The 17481-nt window shown below is 36.6% G+C and overlaps 1 protein-coding gene across 3 annotated transcripts in view; it reads left to right on the top strand.

Annotated features, from left to right (window-relative positions):
- Nucleotides 1-17481, top strand: part of LOC108037380 (hemicentin-2) — a 108062-nt gene that overhangs the window by 35894 nt on the left and 54687 nt on the right. For all 3 annotated transcript variants that reach the window (XM_044460247.1, XM_044460248.1, XM_017113937.2), the window contains exon 3: nt 14470-14671. In XM_044460247.1, coding sequence (XP_044316182.1) covers nt 14470-14671 — 202 coding nt within the window. The remainder of the gene's footprint in view (nt 1-14469; nt 14672-17481) is intronic.

Below are 17481 nucleotides of genomic sequence, written 5' to 3'. Positions count from 1 at the left end.
AATACACTTAAAAAGATAATATATCAAAAGTCAAATGATGTTTTAGAAATCACTTCTTAAGTAATTTAAAGATCAAACAATAAAAATGTTATTGATTTTTTATCAACCATCAATTAACACCTAACAAATAAAAGTGAGTTTTATATCGAATATAAAATAATGCTTATGTTAGCCCTTTTTTTTCTTGTGTATGCACGACGGGACTAAGGTTATGTCGTAAGATCCCAGGCATTGTCTGAGCCCCTTGTTCATAAATAATTTTTCTAAGCCGGCCCAACATGCACACCAACATATGTTATGAGTTTTGCCCGTGTTTCGGGGTTGGGGAGTATCTATGGAATCCATGTATCCGTGTGTTTATATATGTGCCCGTGTGGGGTGAACCGACAAAAGCATTTGTCACAGTTGAACGCCGTTAACGGTTAACAAACAAAAAAAGCACAGAAATGGCCAAAGAAGCACCTAAATCAGTTCGGGAAGAATAAACAGGGAGCAGAAAGAGCTGGAGTTTTGTGGTTTTGGGGGAGTTTGCTGATTGCCAAACTTTAGCTGATTGAGCGCAAAAAATTCCCTTGATGACCAAATAGCCACAAGTAATCAACCAATCAATCTAACAAATATTTGACTTGATGAAAAGGAAGTTATATAATTGAAATAAAAGACAGAATAAAACTTGGCTAATCATTGTTGATAAAAGACAATACAAATTAAATGAGATTAAAGTAATGACTTTACTTAGTCAACGAATTGTTATCTATAATCTGTTTTCGGTACAGAATTAATAATCTTTACCTTCTGATAAAAAAAGAGAAAACTACTGGCTGAATAATATTATTTAAAATATGAAAACTAGGGAAACATTAGTTCTAAGATGTTCCCAGACTATTAACAGTCTCGACCACCTCTTTGCAATTTAAACCCCCCATAAATAGTTCCAATTTCGCGCCCGACAAGACTAAATCATCATTTATGGCAGCATCTGTTTGACAATCTGCCCCCGACCAACGCCATTCATTATCTTTCGCTAATTGAGTCATCTGGCACTGGCTTATCTATCATCTTATTTGTGTGTGTGCAATTTGGGCAGCGTCTTCCGCCGAATATCATTTGAATAATATCGGTGCTGGAACTGCGGGTTATGGCAATGCCTTCAATCATTTCCGGGAAATGAGCCTATAACCCGTACTCCCACGCACGCATCATGTCGGCCATTATTTATCTTTTACTCCTTTCAAAGAAGGCCTCTGCATTTTTCCCACTTTCAACTCCGCATGTTGCTTTTGTATTTTTTCCAGATCCCTATTGTTGTTGTGTGTATTTTTGGCACAAATTTCCTTTCCGCTTCCTATGGCGAGTTTTTATGACAGCTACGCGAAAAACAGTTGAGCGCCCAGAAAAAAAGTACAAAAATAGATGAAAATGTTGAAAAAATCTAGACAGCAAACAAAAAAAAATGAGAAAATACCGTTTGAGTCCGCTCGTGCACACAGCTTGAAACAACATTTTCCTTCCCTGCCATTAGTTTGGTTTTTGTGTGGGATTTCTGTTCTTGTTCTTGAGCATTTTCTGGGGACAACGCACTTCCTGCTTCCGAAAAGCAAAAAGGTCCTTCAACTCAGGCTGGAAAGATTTTCCGCACGATTTCTGATACTGTTTGTAATTTCCAAAGTTTTTTTATTTTCAAAATAAAGCCGTTTCTAATTATGATGGGCTGATGATAAATGTTTCATTTTTCTAGCATCTGTTTTAATCTGAAATATTTTTTATTCCAAAATTTGATTTCATCTTTCATAACACAAAACTGTTTCCAATTTTTTTTGCTTCCTTTAAGCTGATTATAATTATTAAAAGTTACTTCAGTGAATATACTTTATATTACTATATTTGCTGGCTTTTTTCACAACTAGTTTATTTGGGGGCAGGACTTGTTTGTATTAGGTCTTTTGGCCTACATATTTTTTTCGGGAACGGCCGAGTGGTCATGTGTCATTTTGGTCATTTGTTTTAGACAAACCCCCAGTCGAATGGCCATTCCCTTCCCGCTGAAGCCCATCTGGGCTGAAGTGCATTCAAACGTAAACGAGCTGCATTGGCCGCAAAACAAAGCGGGCAACAACCAAAAAAAAATATGGGGGAGAACGGCAGAGTTTCTGGCTGAAAAAAAACTAAAAAGCTTAAAAACCTAAAACACAAAAATTGCGGCTGGGGCAATATCAACAGCAGCAGAGTAGCACACTGACAAAAAACATTATATTAAATCAGAATTATAGCGCTGACGCAGGAGTTTTAAGTGATATAGAAAATAGTCGCACATTGATAATTTAAATTTAAGTAGATTTTTTTAAATAAAAATATTACAATATATACTTATCATGTAAATATTTTTAGTTTGGTGTGTATATGGACTTTGTAAACTATATTTTCTTAAATTAATTATAACAGGAGTTTCCCTGTAATTCATTTGAATTTTTAACACTATTCTTATGCATTTTTCCCCTGTGCAGCAAAACCGAACCCAAAACTCCACTCAAGCTGTGTGCTAAACTCCACCGACACCCTGCCCGTAACCCCCTTTTACAGTCGCTTTTCCGACCCCTATCTAACCCCCTTACCTCCGTCCATTCAGTCAACAAATATGTTCAACATGCCACAGCTTCGTCCTGGCCCATTGTGTTTCTGATCCTGATCACTGCGCTGTGCATTTTAACGCTGGCTTCGCTTTTTTGCGGCTTTTCTCCTTTTTTTGGTTGGGGTATGCGGGAATTTGAATGGGCATGACAGTTGGTGGCAGAGTGGAATTAATTCCTGTTTATTCATGGTGGATTTGGGGAAGATCGAAGAAACTTAAATGAAAATAAAGTTGGGAAAAAGATGGTTTCTAGTTTGCTAAAAAAAATTTGATTCAGGGATTTTTAATTTTAGTTTGCTAAGAACTATTTTTCCATCATTATTAAAACATATTTAAATTTATCCAAAATAATTAGTTAAATAATTTTGGATTTGCTATTTTCTGGACGCTTAAGAGTACACTTAACTCTGTAGTGGTATCATTTCAAAATACTTTTCGTAAGTTTTTTTGACTTTTTTCGCATGTTCCCCTCTTTTAGCTTTGGTTTGAGTTTAACTTTAAATGAATTTCTATTATTTTTGTGTTTATTCGAGCTTTGCAGTTGCTGGCACCCCCTTTTCCGAGATTTTCTCGATTTTCCTTCACATTTTCCACTGCCAGTCCTGGATGCTGTTCTTAGACTCGTCTGCTGCTGTTTTATTCTGGCACTCATTGCTTTCCTTGGCTGTTGTTTTCCTTGTTCCCGCTTTTTTTCCCCAGCTTTTCCACGTTGTTGTTTACTGCTGCACACAACTAAATTGGTATATCCGTTTTTATTAAGCAACATTTCCGGTTTCTCTTGAGTGTTTTGGCTGCACTGGAACGTCGAAGGAGATGGTGGGGAAAACTGGGGAGGGAGCGACTCTCAGCCAGTGACAATTTTTCATGCTGTTGTCAGTTTTTCCTTCACGGATATCTTACCCCTAGCAGTTCGTTAGTTTTCCCCCTGCCATGTGTGGGTTTTCTTCTATTTATCTGTGCTGTTAGTCTGCGTTTTGTACTGGCTGTTTTTTTTTGCTCCTCCTGCTGCAGAGGAAAAAAATGGAACTCATTACGTATACGCAACGTGGCGTGTCACGTAATTCACGCTTGGCTGACATCGGGCAATTGATTTGTGTTCTACATTGATTGCCCCACTGCCCCCAAGGCCAATTCCACTAAGATTGCCTCCACCAATAACTCTTAAACTGGAGAATGCCTTTTGTTTTTCCTTCAATGCGGTTCATTATACTGCATGCATTCAAATTAAATTTGTTGAAGCCAGCGAAACCAAAAACAAAAGCGAAAGAAAAGGTTTGGGTCTAAGTGTTCAACGCTTATCTCAATAAAAATCCTAATGAACCTTATGAATATATACACAGAGAATATACTATTTTTTTTTACTCACGAATTAAAATATTTGGTGTATTCCGAGAAGAACATTTTTCTTTGCCTAAAAACATTTTTAAACAACAAAACGTGTTCATATTTTTTTTTTAAATATATATTTAAAGACTAAACATCGATGTAAGCACTTGTTGACTTTTTTGGACAACTTAATTTACTAAGCTTAGTTCAACAACTTAATTTCCCTCTGTGCACAGATGTGTGAATAAAACTGGAGCCTTTTTCGTGTGGTCAAAAATGTTTAGCCACATTTAAACTTCCCCTAACCCAGTGTCTTGTTGTCTATCCCTCTGGGGCTGTGTCAAGGCGAAGGATAGTTTCAAAAGTGATTTGGGTACACTTTCGGGATTTGGTTTTGGCCCGCCTGGTTTTGCCCTTGTGTTTGGGCCATCTTTTTTTTTCTGGTCAACGGCATATTAAATTAAAGCGTCTGGTCGTTGTCCCTTTTTCTGGGTGTCAGTTGCAAGTGTCAAAGGTGCTTCTGTTTTTAAATTATCCTCTGAGCCACAAAAACATGACAACAAATTTGTGTGAATATGCGTTTCTATCTTTTCCCCAGATAAGAGTCCTTGTCTGTCCCGGTCGGTTAGAAATATGGAGCAGGGAAAATTATGCAGAAAACGGAAAATATGAAAATAAAAACAAGGGTCGAGAGCTAACTGAAATGCTTGCTTGTAAAGTGAATCTGTTAAGAGATTATTCTAATGGAAAACTCATAATAAATACTGGGAAGTGGGCAAAATAGGGATGAGTTGGAGAAGTGGATATTTCTTTGAGATTAAATGTAACGGAGTTAAATGCTATGATGGGTAAATGCTGTGAATAGCAGTGCTTTGAAAATTTAAATAAACTAAAGGCCTGGATTGGCAAATACAATTTCAAATATTTATTTTTCCAGAAGTAGGACTTTATTAAATTCAATTAACTTTATCCCAATGAGAGACATATTGAAATTGAAATAAACGTTGTTTGATTTCCGATTTAATTACACTTTAAATTAAGAACTATCCCTGGAAAATTCTCACATTTAATATCAACTAATTGAGCAACATCAAAATGCAGCTTTGATTTTTAGGGCACTCATCGTTGTAACAAAGAAATTTCTCAATTAGTCGCGCGCTCTCCAACAACACAAGATTTTCCAGCGAGGGAAATGCTCAACAAACACACACACATGCAGAATGGCCTAATTAAAAAGCATAATTTAATTAAGAGGCGTCAGCTGGCCGAGTTTGTTGCTGCTTGACAAAAACAGAAAGCCGCGCCGAATGGGGGCCAAAACTTCTGGCATATGCCACAAAACAAGAACTGAAAGTGCGTATAGCAGGGGTAAAAATACTAGCACTTAAGATAGCTTTAAAAAAAAGTGGAATTGCAATTATTTCAGAAACTTATTTAACCGAACATGTGCTTAAGATAAAATAACAATTAAAGTTGAATTTCTATAACTATTGTAAGCTTTGCCAAATAAAACCAAGCTCTGAAACATTCAAGGATCATATATAAAATGTATTCTCCATAAATAACATTGTATTACAAATAAAAAAATATATCAATAATTTTTTATTTATTTTTTTATTTCAATATACTAGACTAAAATTAATAGCTGTTACTCAAAACGTTTTTTTTCCACTTTAATATATTAAAAAAATATTAATAAACTCAAAGTCATATTTTTTGGCTGCAGGTGTATGTCCTGCCTCTTTCTTTCCCCATCGTCCTTTCCATTTCGACTGCGTGTAAACGCAGTCATAAATTTTGCGGCAAGTGCAGTTGCAGCTCCATGTTCGAATATTGCGCTGCACAAAACATGACAAATATTCGGCATGACTGCTTTTGCATGCAACATTCCGAATATTTAGCTTTATTAAATTTACAGCAAATTAAGTTTAATGTTTTACAACTTAACCGCATGATTTATGCAGTCCGCACATTCGCCCCACTCAATCACGGCAGCCTTTGACAATTGTCGTACAAATTATGCCAAATTAAATCCCCGGCAAAATGATGGAAAGTGCAGAGAAATGTAGGCGAATGACAATCGAAATGGACTCTCAAAATTGCATTATGCAGGAAATGGAGGTCAAGAGTCGCAAAGTTCCCTTTGCATTTTCCGACTCACCACGGAGATGCTTAGATACTCTTTAGAAGTATGAACATTTGACAATTGAATCGTTAAATATTAAACAAGTTATATAACAAAAAAATTTAAGGTCGGCAAATTCATAGTTTTTGTGTTTAATCAGCTTACAATTTTAATGGTCCTTTCAAATACATACTACTTTTTTGACATCAAAGTACATATTTGAATATATTTTGAATTATTATTTCTTTCAATTAATTACTTATAACTTATCAGCAAACGCAACACATAAATTCCATGACTGACATTCCATTATTTCTAATAGCCATTGCATCTCTGGTCACCTCCTCATTAATTTGCAACACCTCGGAATTCCGTATCTCCAGACCAATATCTTTGCCCAGCAAACTGCATTTGCATTTGCAGCTTTCCAAGCGGACCACTTTGGTCCACAGATACTCGCACGAGGAGGATGTGCGGTCACTACAGGCATATTCTCCAGCAGATTCTTGGTTTCTGTTTGGGCCCCTAAACCCCCTTAACCCCCTAACCCGCCGAGTCCCTCCTAACCCATTGCTCACACAGTTCGGTCCATCTGTGCGTGCCTTATTGACTCGGCTTGGCTTTCAACGCAACTGAGCCGCAAAGTCAATTCTGTGAATGAATCCACAGTCTCTTAGCCAGCGGATATGAAGATGGACAAGGAGGGGCAAAAAAGAAGGCTGCTTCCACTGAAAAAAACTGAGTATTTGGCCAAGAAATCAGGATTTTGAACTTTTAGTTTCCTGTATTTAAAAAATATCCAATGTGCATTACACAATCTTATATGTATACTTCAGTGATTTTAAAAATATCGCATAGTTCTTTTTATTGTCTTTATCATCTCTTATTTTTATCATCTCTAAGTATACCCACTATTACTTTTTAATAAAGTCATTATTTATAAGGAATGTCTGTTTTCGCAGTGGATGACAGGGGCGTAGGCTTCCCCCTTTGCTTGCAGCATAAATGAAGTTCTAGTCGCAATGTGACGTTGATTTTTCATTCCAATTTTCTTGCCATTCGAGTCCTTCGCCACGGCTCCTTTCTACTTTCCCAGCCCCCTATTTTCCACCCCCCATTCATTGTCATCCTCATTCTGAAAATGTTTACTTTGCACTGGTCGCATATAAAACGGGGACCCGACTGCCAAGCAGTCAGTCATGGGATCCGAGTGTTGCCGTAAAGGTATGAGGATGGCATATCCCAAAACCCCATATTTTCCCAAACCCCCTTTCGGTTCATATATATGTGGGTTTTAGTTTGCTCGGCTTGCTTTAACTGTTGTTGATACGGTTTCCGTTTGTCTAAAGCTCCATGCGGCACTTAAGTGAACTTTAAACACTTTTATTAATGGCATATTATGTAATATACGTGCCCTGGATGCCGCGGCTTCCCCCCTCGCACACCCTCTTATTTTAAGTGGATAGGCAACTTTTGCCAACATTACTAGCTGCAAAATGTTTTAATTAAAGTGAAATTGGGTATTCTGAGTGGCACACAAGTCCTTACATATTCCCTTCCCTTACCATCGCTTTCCGTTTGCCGTTTTCCCAGGCTTTTCCCTTTTTCCGCCCCCACACTTTCCAACCAAATCCGCTGCAATCCCAACTGGCAGCGATTTAGCCAGATGTTACGCATACGCAGCGTAAAACTTTTCCCATGCCCACCAGTCATAAGCCATGAAGATGAGGCAATCATATTTCCATTTCGGGCACATTAGCTGCTCAAAAATATTCAAATGGCACAAAAAATATTGTTTCTAAGCTGAATTATATTTTTTATTTGGATCACAAACTAATTTTTAGGTTTTAATGTATAATAACACAAAAAAAATGTTTTAAGAACTTATTTCAAGTTTATATTTTAAGTCTATAATGTGAGACCCTTTTAAATTTATAATTCATTTTTTATCAAAAAACTTGTACCTTAAGCAATTTATTTAAATATTTTATTCTTAAATTTTTACCTTTCAATTTGAACTAAAATTATAAGTGCGCTTTTCCATCCAACTGCATGTAGAATAGCCCCTTGGATTTTGAGTATAGATCCCATAACCATAATCCCTGCACATAATCCCGCTAAGAGCATCGCTGGGTTTATAATTCCTGATCCCCGGCGTTTGATGTAATTGCCTCTACTCAACCTCCACTTTTGCACCGCCCATTTCCGGCTTTCCACTTAACGTCGACCATCGCTTAGTCATCAGCCAGATTTTCCACTTTCCCACTCCCCAGCTTTATTTTCCAGCCATTTTCTCAGCTAAGCAAATACTTTGCATTGCCTCACATTACGCATACGCAACGTTTGCAGTTAATTTGCAAATGTTTCGCATGCCGACTTCTTAATGAGTTGTCTCACCGGCGGAGGCCATCAAATGGACGACAAAAATGCGAGACCGGGTAGCAGAACTCATTATTAAACTTCAGTTGCTTGTTTGCCTTTCGATTGACTACCGATTGTTCTTCGAACGAATGGATTGCAATCCACTTTTAACTCAGTATCGCTTGTCATACTTTATATGCGGCAAATATTTGTCACAAAAGCTTGTTCTTTTCAAAGTGAGATCACTGAGAGAAAAAAGAAAATTTCAATTGAAAAATGCATTTTACATATACATTAATGTAGTTTATAAATGTCTTTAATAACCATAAAGTAATTTTCATAACATTTTCAACTAGGAAATATATACTTTATATATTTATCTGTTATATTTCTAATTCGCTTTATTGGAAATAAAACGATTAAAATAAACTAATAGAATAGGAAATCATTTGCAGAATAATTTTTTCTAACTGCTATGGGCTATGTATATTTTATTTTTGTCCAAGTGTAGGCTCTTTCCGGGCAGTTCGTGTTGCAGTTGCAGCTGCAATGTCTTGTTAAGCGTATAAACTGCCACATATGCTTCAGCACAGGCACACACACTGGATGGCATATCCCTTATGCCGGCTCTTATCCCAGCCGACAAAGGATCCTCCCAGTTGCTTTGAGAGCCGCACTAAAGACTTATGGCATTAGGGCACAGCAGCAAGAGCAAAAGCAACCGCAACAACTTAGCGCATGTCAGCAACACATTACACGGAACACAGAGTTATAAACTTGGATATACGACCACTGTTGTGGAAAAAGAGGGTATTTGACCAGAGGGTTATGGAAAGTTAATCCAAAAGCAGTATCAATTAAAATAGAAATAGTAGTAAATATTAGTAAATAAAATGATCATCACAGATGTAAAATTTTAGTTTATGAAATTTATAAAGAACAAAAAACAATATAACGTTTAATTTTCCATTCCTCTGGCACTTATTTAAATTGAAGTGGTTGAATAATTAAGTTTTGCCCATTCTGCATCTTATTAAACCAAAAAATCTTGGTCGCTGAAACCCCTTAATTCCAAAGCCATTAGAAAATTGCACCTCAGAAATCTTCAAAGAATGCCACTGAGGCCGTGATAAGTGCAATTCCTTTAGTGTTCCTAAGCCCAAAGCCCTTCCAGCTACCAAATAAGTTGGACAAAAGTTAAGCCCCCTTCAAAACCAAAACTACGCCACTGACCCAAGAACATCTTCACATATACATATAGTTGATTTTCAGGCAGCAATTGCTATTGTTGTAATTGTTATGAGTAAAAATATGGGGAAGGGGGAAGTTTTCAGCAACTCCGGGGTTAAAAAGTAATATATTTTACAACAACAATGGCAGGAGGCGAGACTACATATTATATTTATATGCCACACACACACAAACAACACACAAGAAAAACAACAATGGCTGATGTTAAGAGCAGAAATTCGCATTAAGCTGAAAGAAAAGCAAAAGCTGGACAGGGAAAATTGAAGAGGGGTGTGGGAAAATCCAGAGGTTGTCTCAACAACCAGGGAAAGCCACAAGTAAACGAGCCAAGAAAACAGCTTGTTTTAAGTGTAACACACACGGACACACATTAGTTGCATTTTGCTCGGGAAAAAACATTTTCCCACCTCATCCCGCTTTTCATCCTGTCGGCGTCGTAGCATGAAATCTGTTTTAAAAACTCCAGACATCACACACAATGCCCGAAATGCCATAATTCTTGTCTACGCACCAGAGTCTGCCACACTTTATGTGAAATAAATAATTACAAACAAGCCAAGCAGACACCGCCAGAAAATGATGTACAAGTGTTGGATGTTTCATGCTTGGAAAATGTGAGGAAAATGCGAACAATGGAGAGGGAAATCTAGGGGAAGAGGAAGTGCAGGATACTCCAATTGCTGCAAGGGAAGTTGTAGCCAAAGTGCAACACACTTCGCTTAATTATGGCCTCTGAAATCGTAAGAGCATAATATTCAAACTCAAAGTAATATATAACATCTAACAGAGTAATATCTTCCAATAAAGGCCATTAATTCGACTCAAATTTGAATACAAAATACAAGTTTAAGCTGAATACTACTAATAATTAAAGGTTTTAATGCAAATTTTCCCATTTTAATTTTTCTCTTTAATCTAAGAAAAAAAACTTCACTATCGTATTCATGGTGAGCTTACATTAATGGTTTTAACTTGGGAAAATGCTGTGTTAAGTTTCAGTTATATTATTAATTTGTATAACTTCAGAGCATTTTAAATCGCCTCATGCGAAAAAATCACCATATTTATTCCCATTCCTTTGGCCTCTGATTTCATTTGTGTTTATGAAGACGACGCGTCGTCGACCCCAAACAAAGTCCAACTCAACATATGCAAAAAAACCATAGCCACAAAAACTAAAAAAAAAACTTAGGAAAAAAAACAACAACACAGTAAAGTGAAAAAGTTTCATTTTTTTACGAGTGTGTGTAAAGTTTTTGTTGTTTGCTTTTGGTTTGTTTGGGTTGCATTTGGCCAGACTTGACTTTTGCTTTGGCATCTTTTAACCCAAACGAACCCTGCCTTCATTTTTCTCTCATTCCAACAGAGAAAGAAAATGGATCCTTAAGGATGTTATTTTGAAAATTATTTATCATCGAAAAAAAATTTGTGGCAAACTGTTGGGGATAAGTCACGTAATTAGGTTGCACTATAAAAAGATAATTGACAAGATATTTTTATGAACCGTTAAAAATAATAGAAAAAATATATAAAAACGACAATGACATAACAAATTTTTTTATAGATTTTTTGTTGAGTGTAGTGTGCACTTGCATTTATGAATGTTTAAGCATTTCGAGTCGTGCTGAACTCATCTGAACTGAGTGGAGATAAAGTTTTCAGTCCTCAGTTCTCTAGCGAACAATTGAAAAATTCAAAAAGCCAGTTGGAAAGTGAGACGGTGGAAAACTTTACCGAAACTCTAATGATGGCTAATTATTACAAAATACACACTCACATATGGGCCGGAATAAGTTCTCCCACTGTGAGTGAAAACTTTCGTATGCAAACAGAGTTAATTTACATTTTAAAATCCATCAGATTGCAAAAGCTTGTTTAAATAATTGCAAAATACATGGCTGCCTTGAGGCCAAAAAAAGGGGGAGGGAAAAAACTTCAACACGTTTTATGGTGAGTTTTTCCTCGAGCTCTAGCCAAAAAACTGTGTTTTTCTTTCGACTTGCTCATGGTAATTTACTTCACCCCCTCGCTCCCAGTTTCGAAATCAACTTATATAAAGCAAATGAAATCTATATGCATATGCATATGCATTTCATGTTTTCGTATGCACAAAGGGGGCGGCAGTGGCAGTGGTCATGGCAATTGCAGGCCCTCGAGGGTTTAGCTCAACGCTCATTCATAATTATTTGCATGGAAATATGAAAATCGGTAGCCAAAGCAAATGTTAAACATGATTCCCAGTCAGCTTTTCCGCTCACTCCTCGCTTTTCTGTTGATTTTGCTGAATTTTCAAATTACCGGCAATGATCGAATTGGGAGTTTAACTCTAATTGATTTGATACCGGTGTATAAATCTCACTGATTAGAAGCTGGGGGGCAAATTGTGCGTATCTGTAGGCCAACAATGTGGAAAAATATCTCTTTTGCAATGTCTGTTAGTTTCAGGAAATACCATAACATAAATAATTTTGACTCTTATTGGTTCGAAATTAGTTAATTATTGTTAAAAATAAATGTATTTACGAAATTTTTACAGAAACTTATTTAAAACAATTAGGCTAAAATGAACTTGGATAAAAAACTTATTGACCTCTGTATTAAATTTGGAAATTAATATTTTGTACTTTAATCTTTTGATATTTCAGCATTAAATCATCCTAAATAACCTCAATAACATAATCCCCACAATAAAACTGACGTTTCAAGCGTATACAAACATATCAGAAAGGTATTTTCTAAAAAAAAACACCAGGTTAAAGTAAATAAATGCCTGCAGCTTGGTTTTCGTGAATATTTCAAATATTTTTTGTATAGCCAACCGTTAATTACAATAACAGTAAGCTGGTGTGTGGCAAAGTTTATACATGATCGAACTAAAAAAGGAAATTCGGAAGAAAATGAACCAGCAGCTGGCGAAAAAAATAGCATACATTTAAGTGATGGAAGCATTCGAAAAAGTAGCCGCATTGCATTGAGTTGTTTGTATTTTGTACTATGCGTTTTATATAGCAAAAATTCCAACACAATAAAGCTGTTGCTTCTTTTAAAATATAGCTTTATAAAAAAACCCTGCGTTACAATGGAGAGTAAAAATTTTGCACAAACATACATCTATAGATGGGCAGATTGCACGAAAACAGATTTGCTACGAACAAAATACATGAAAATTGAGCGGAGTGGAAAAACAAGGAAAGCGGAGAATATAAAAAGCAGGAATACACAAAAAACTAAAATTCAGGCAGACAAATTAAAACTAAGCGCTGCATGTGCAAACAACCGCCCCATCCCAGCATTTTCCCACCCACTTTTCCACCCCCCTTTTCCACCCACCACTCGACCCAATGGCGTCCACTCGACCATTTGCTCCATTTAGCTGAATACACACTCGAAAAAAATAAAAAGAGAAAAACACCCCAAACTAAACTACGTGCTTAGTTTTATTTGACCAGTGCTGCTAAAACTGTAAAGCGACCACAAAAGCTTCAAAGTTTCATTTCCCGCAACACCAAAAACACAAAAAGAAAAGAACAAGGAATTGCAGCAGGCGAAATTTGATTGGAATCGTTTCCGGAAAACTTATTTGCTTGATCTTTCAGCAGAAATTATGCACAAATACTTTTAAGTTGATAAGAAACACGGAAATACGCATGTAAAATTTTATTTAATGATCACTAAAAAATTCTTCAATTGCAGCTTGCATTTATTTATAGTTACAGCATCCAGGCAAAAAATTTCATTTTGATTACTTCCGGTGAATTGAGCTCTCTCAAAGTGTTTCCATAATTTTGGAGAAACATTAATACCAAATAAAAATCGAGCCTAATGATGTGGAAGCCATAATAAGTAGTTTTTTCATGGACACTTGAAATACATCCAAATATATGCACTGTTTTAATTAGAAATATATCAAATTATATTTTTTATATAGCCTTAGTTGCAATGACTGATTTATTTAATCTTATTTCAATAGGCCTATTTCCACAAAAATAACTATTAAAGCTTATATTTAAACGTTTTGAATTAAAAAATCCATCAAAAAAATGTCTAATACCAAATAAATACAAAATAAAATTCTAGCCAACTTTACGGGCCAATAATCCCCCAATTCGTGTGGAAATTCTTTTCTGGAACGCAAACCAATTTGGATGCAGTGGTTGGATGGCCATTGTGTTATGGTTGGCGCGGCATGTGAATTATTCATTTTTGTGGTATAGATTTACAATTTCCACGAGTTTCTACAATACCACTCTTATTTTTTTTGTACATTCTTGATTCTTTATTTTTGGTGCTGCTTCTCTGATGGTATTGATTTTCGTTTTTGCTCTGCTACATACATAATAGTAAAAAAAAAATTAATCAAATCAGTTTAGCAGCGGGGATATATCAATGTTGTTATATGAATTTGTGTTGGATTTCGTCGGGTTCTCTCTTAATTAAATGTACGCGGGCTAAAATTTGCACAAGGTAATTGAATAGCCGCTGCCAGTTACCCGGAAACAAATGTGGATGTTCGTACCATAAACTGTGAGAATCAACTGGTCATCTTTTTAACAATTTATTGGACAAGCAATGTGGGAAAGGATATAAGTTGATATGTTGTGGCATACTCAGATTTTGCTATAATGCAAAATGCCAGTGCAAATTTGAATGTTTTAAATAACAAGAAAGTAAGCAAACTTCGGCAAGCCGAAGTGGGTGGTTTAATAAATAAAGAAACATCTTGTCTGCAATTTTCGCTTGTGTAATCAAATGTGTGTGCCTTTCTGTGTCACTGCAGGTCACCTTTGGCTCTCGATTGGCCTGATCTCCGGGGACGATTCGCTGGACACGCGTGAGGGCGTCGATCTGGTGCTCAAGTGCCGCTTCACCGAGCATTACGACTCAACCGATTTCACCTTCTACTGGGCGCGATGGACCTGCTGCCCCACATTGTTCGAGAACGTGGCCATTGGCGATGTGCAGCTCAACTCGAATTATCGGTAAGTTTGTGCAATGGGCCGATAAATCACAGGCGGGGACCGGCCTCATAAATTCCACGCTGATGGCGGATGGTTGATGGCTGATGGCTGTCAGTGACGTCAGGGGTTAAGGACATTTATTTAATTGCCGCTAGGGCAGGATTGTTTTCCCCCAGCGATAAAAGATGAAGGATGCGCCACCCAAGTCTCGTGCGTTCGACTGTTAAATTTATTAAAATTGCCAGCGACAACGTCATCGATGTCATTGTACATCATTAAATGTTCATCTGGCTGGCGATAATTCATTACAGACAAGCTGATGGCTTCCCTTTTGGCCCTCCTCGTATCCTTTTCGTCCTTTTAAGCCATCTGGCGCAGCTGTTGGCCCATGATTCTAGGCTGGTTGGCAAAATTATTGCTATACAATGGCAGGATATCTGAGTCGAGAGGTAAAAGATGATTACCAAAGTTAGCAACTTTGCTAATGAGGAACTAGGAAAATCGCTACATAATTGTGAAATTTGGCGAAAGTAATGTGATTAACTTTATTATCAGAAAAAATATCCCTATATTTTGGTTTCCTAACAAATTCTTTGATTCGTATGCCACATCCGTTCAGGCACTAAATTAATTTACCAGGAAAATAATAACACCAACGTTTTTAAAGGTCTTAAGGTTCCTTGTCGTAAATGATGTACATTTAAGTACCAATAATCACAAAATCTAAGATTAAGATAAAATCTTTATTTATATATTTAAAAGTCTATCCACAAATTCCTTTATTTCAACCCATCGTACTCAAGTGTTGGTAACACATTGCGTATACGCAACTTAATATTAAACGCTTACGTTATAAACTTTGCTATGAAATTGAAAAACAAGAAGGAAAAAGTAGAATGGGCGGGTCGAACTTTTCGAGCTGTTTGAATAAAATGTGTTGAATACTGTTCTGAGAGCTGCCAGCATATTTATTTATTAATCATAATAATCATTTTCCACAGCATTTTGAGCGTGAATAAACAACAACAGAAATCGGCAAAGAACACAACAAAAGTAATAATAAAAGAGGAGGGGTGTGAAGAAAACATTCAATGCGGCGTATGCTGCAAATCGCTTGGAAAATTTCAACAGGCCATTCAAAATACATGCCAGACAAAGAGCCCATCGCAAGGTTAAGGGGGCGGGGGCGTGGCAGTGGGTGGGGCCACGAAACAATGAGGCAGAGACCACCAGACGACAAGCATAATAAATAAATGATCCAACAGATACATGTACTGCATGTTTCCGCTAAGTAGCAGCAGCCACAGAAACATGCAAATGCCAAAAACGTGTAAGCAGCAAAATGGAACAGAACTGCCGAAATAAAATAAGAATTATTATAACACAATTTTGCTAATCGCGCGTTAAACAATTTGCTTGATTTATGTGGCCCTGGGATTCAGACTAATGGTGCGCAACATGAAGAGGCGCACATGTATCTGAAATATATCTAAAATATGTTTAAGATGCCTATGCAAAAAAAGTACAAACTGATAGGTTTTATATTTTGCAGAAACCAAATAATGTAATTAAAAAGTAGCAAAAAATTAAAATATTTAAAATCGATAATGATTAATGAGACCATAAAGAGCTAGTTTTGGTAAAAGAAAAATAAAATTAAAAAAAGGGTCGATAAATATTAAATGAAGAATTTGAAACCAAAAATTGTCAAATTTATTCGAAGTGCCTTGACTAAAAGATATCACTTTAAACTTCCCAATAAATATGTGTTGATTTATTGCTTATACATTCAGTTCCAAACGATTTACTTACACATATTTATTGGAAAGTTTAAAGTAAAATCCTTCAGTTAAAGAAATTTTTTGGAACTGCCCATTAGTCCACAACACACTCACAAGTAAAGGGAAATCCCTTGTTTTTCAACTCAAGTTCTAGTTGTTAAAAGGCCATCAGATTTCTTTCCTTCTTTTTCTGTACAGCCATACGTTTAGTCATTGACAGGAGGCGGTGCACAAAAGGCAATTGTGATCCTTAAAAGGCGTGACCGACAGGAGAAAAAATCCTTACAATTTTTTATGCTCACAGCTTGCACTCGAAATGAATGGCTGAAAATAGTAAAAAAAGAAGGGTTTGCCTCTTTTGCATTGACATCGAAACAAAAGGCTAATTGGGATGTTAGACAAAAGGCGCTGCTACTCTGCCCGATTTTTCCAAGTTTTCGCTTTTTTGCCAACAACAAAGCGAAAAAAAATGCCTGTTAGCTGCCCCAGAAGTTTCCCTAAAGCAGCCAAAAAGATAAATTGTTTTTTAAATGAATTCAATAAAGCGTGCCATAACAAAATACAAAATACACAGATACGAAATACGAAATACGAAACACAAAAGGCAGTCGACTTTTGGGAAGATTTGAACATAAAACGCCTATACAGTCGGCATGGCTTATTTGCATTTCAATTTGCATAAGTGGAGAGCCCCCACATTCATATAAAATATATGTATTTCCATATCTCCGATACATGTCGCATCGGGTTGGAAACAACACACGTGTTGCCGTTTCCAGGCCCCAAAAAGTCAGCATTTGATCTGCGTATTTTGATGTATGTCTGTCGGCAAGGTAAAGGTTAAACGTTGACCCGCATAAAAGGCAAACATCCTGGGAAAACCGGGGAACTTAGGACCATCTATTGACAACAACAAGCTACGTTTGCATAAATAGCAGAAATTATTGCCGCACATCCATCACCCAAAATGCGAAATGTGTCAGCTGAGTCGCAGCCCACATTTATATATACAAACAAGTAAAAACACGGGCTGGCTTGAAATCAACGAAT

This window comes from Drosophila rhopaloa, unplaced genomic scaffold (assembly GCF_018152115.1).
Source record: "Drosophila rhopaloa isolate 14029-0021.01 unplaced genomic scaffold, ASM1815211v1 contig_2, whole genome shotgun sequence".
NCBI lineage: Eukaryota > Metazoa > Arthropoda > Insecta > Diptera > Drosophilidae > Drosophila > Drosophila rhopaloa.
This window is presented reverse-complemented; position numbering and strand designations above follow the sequence as displayed.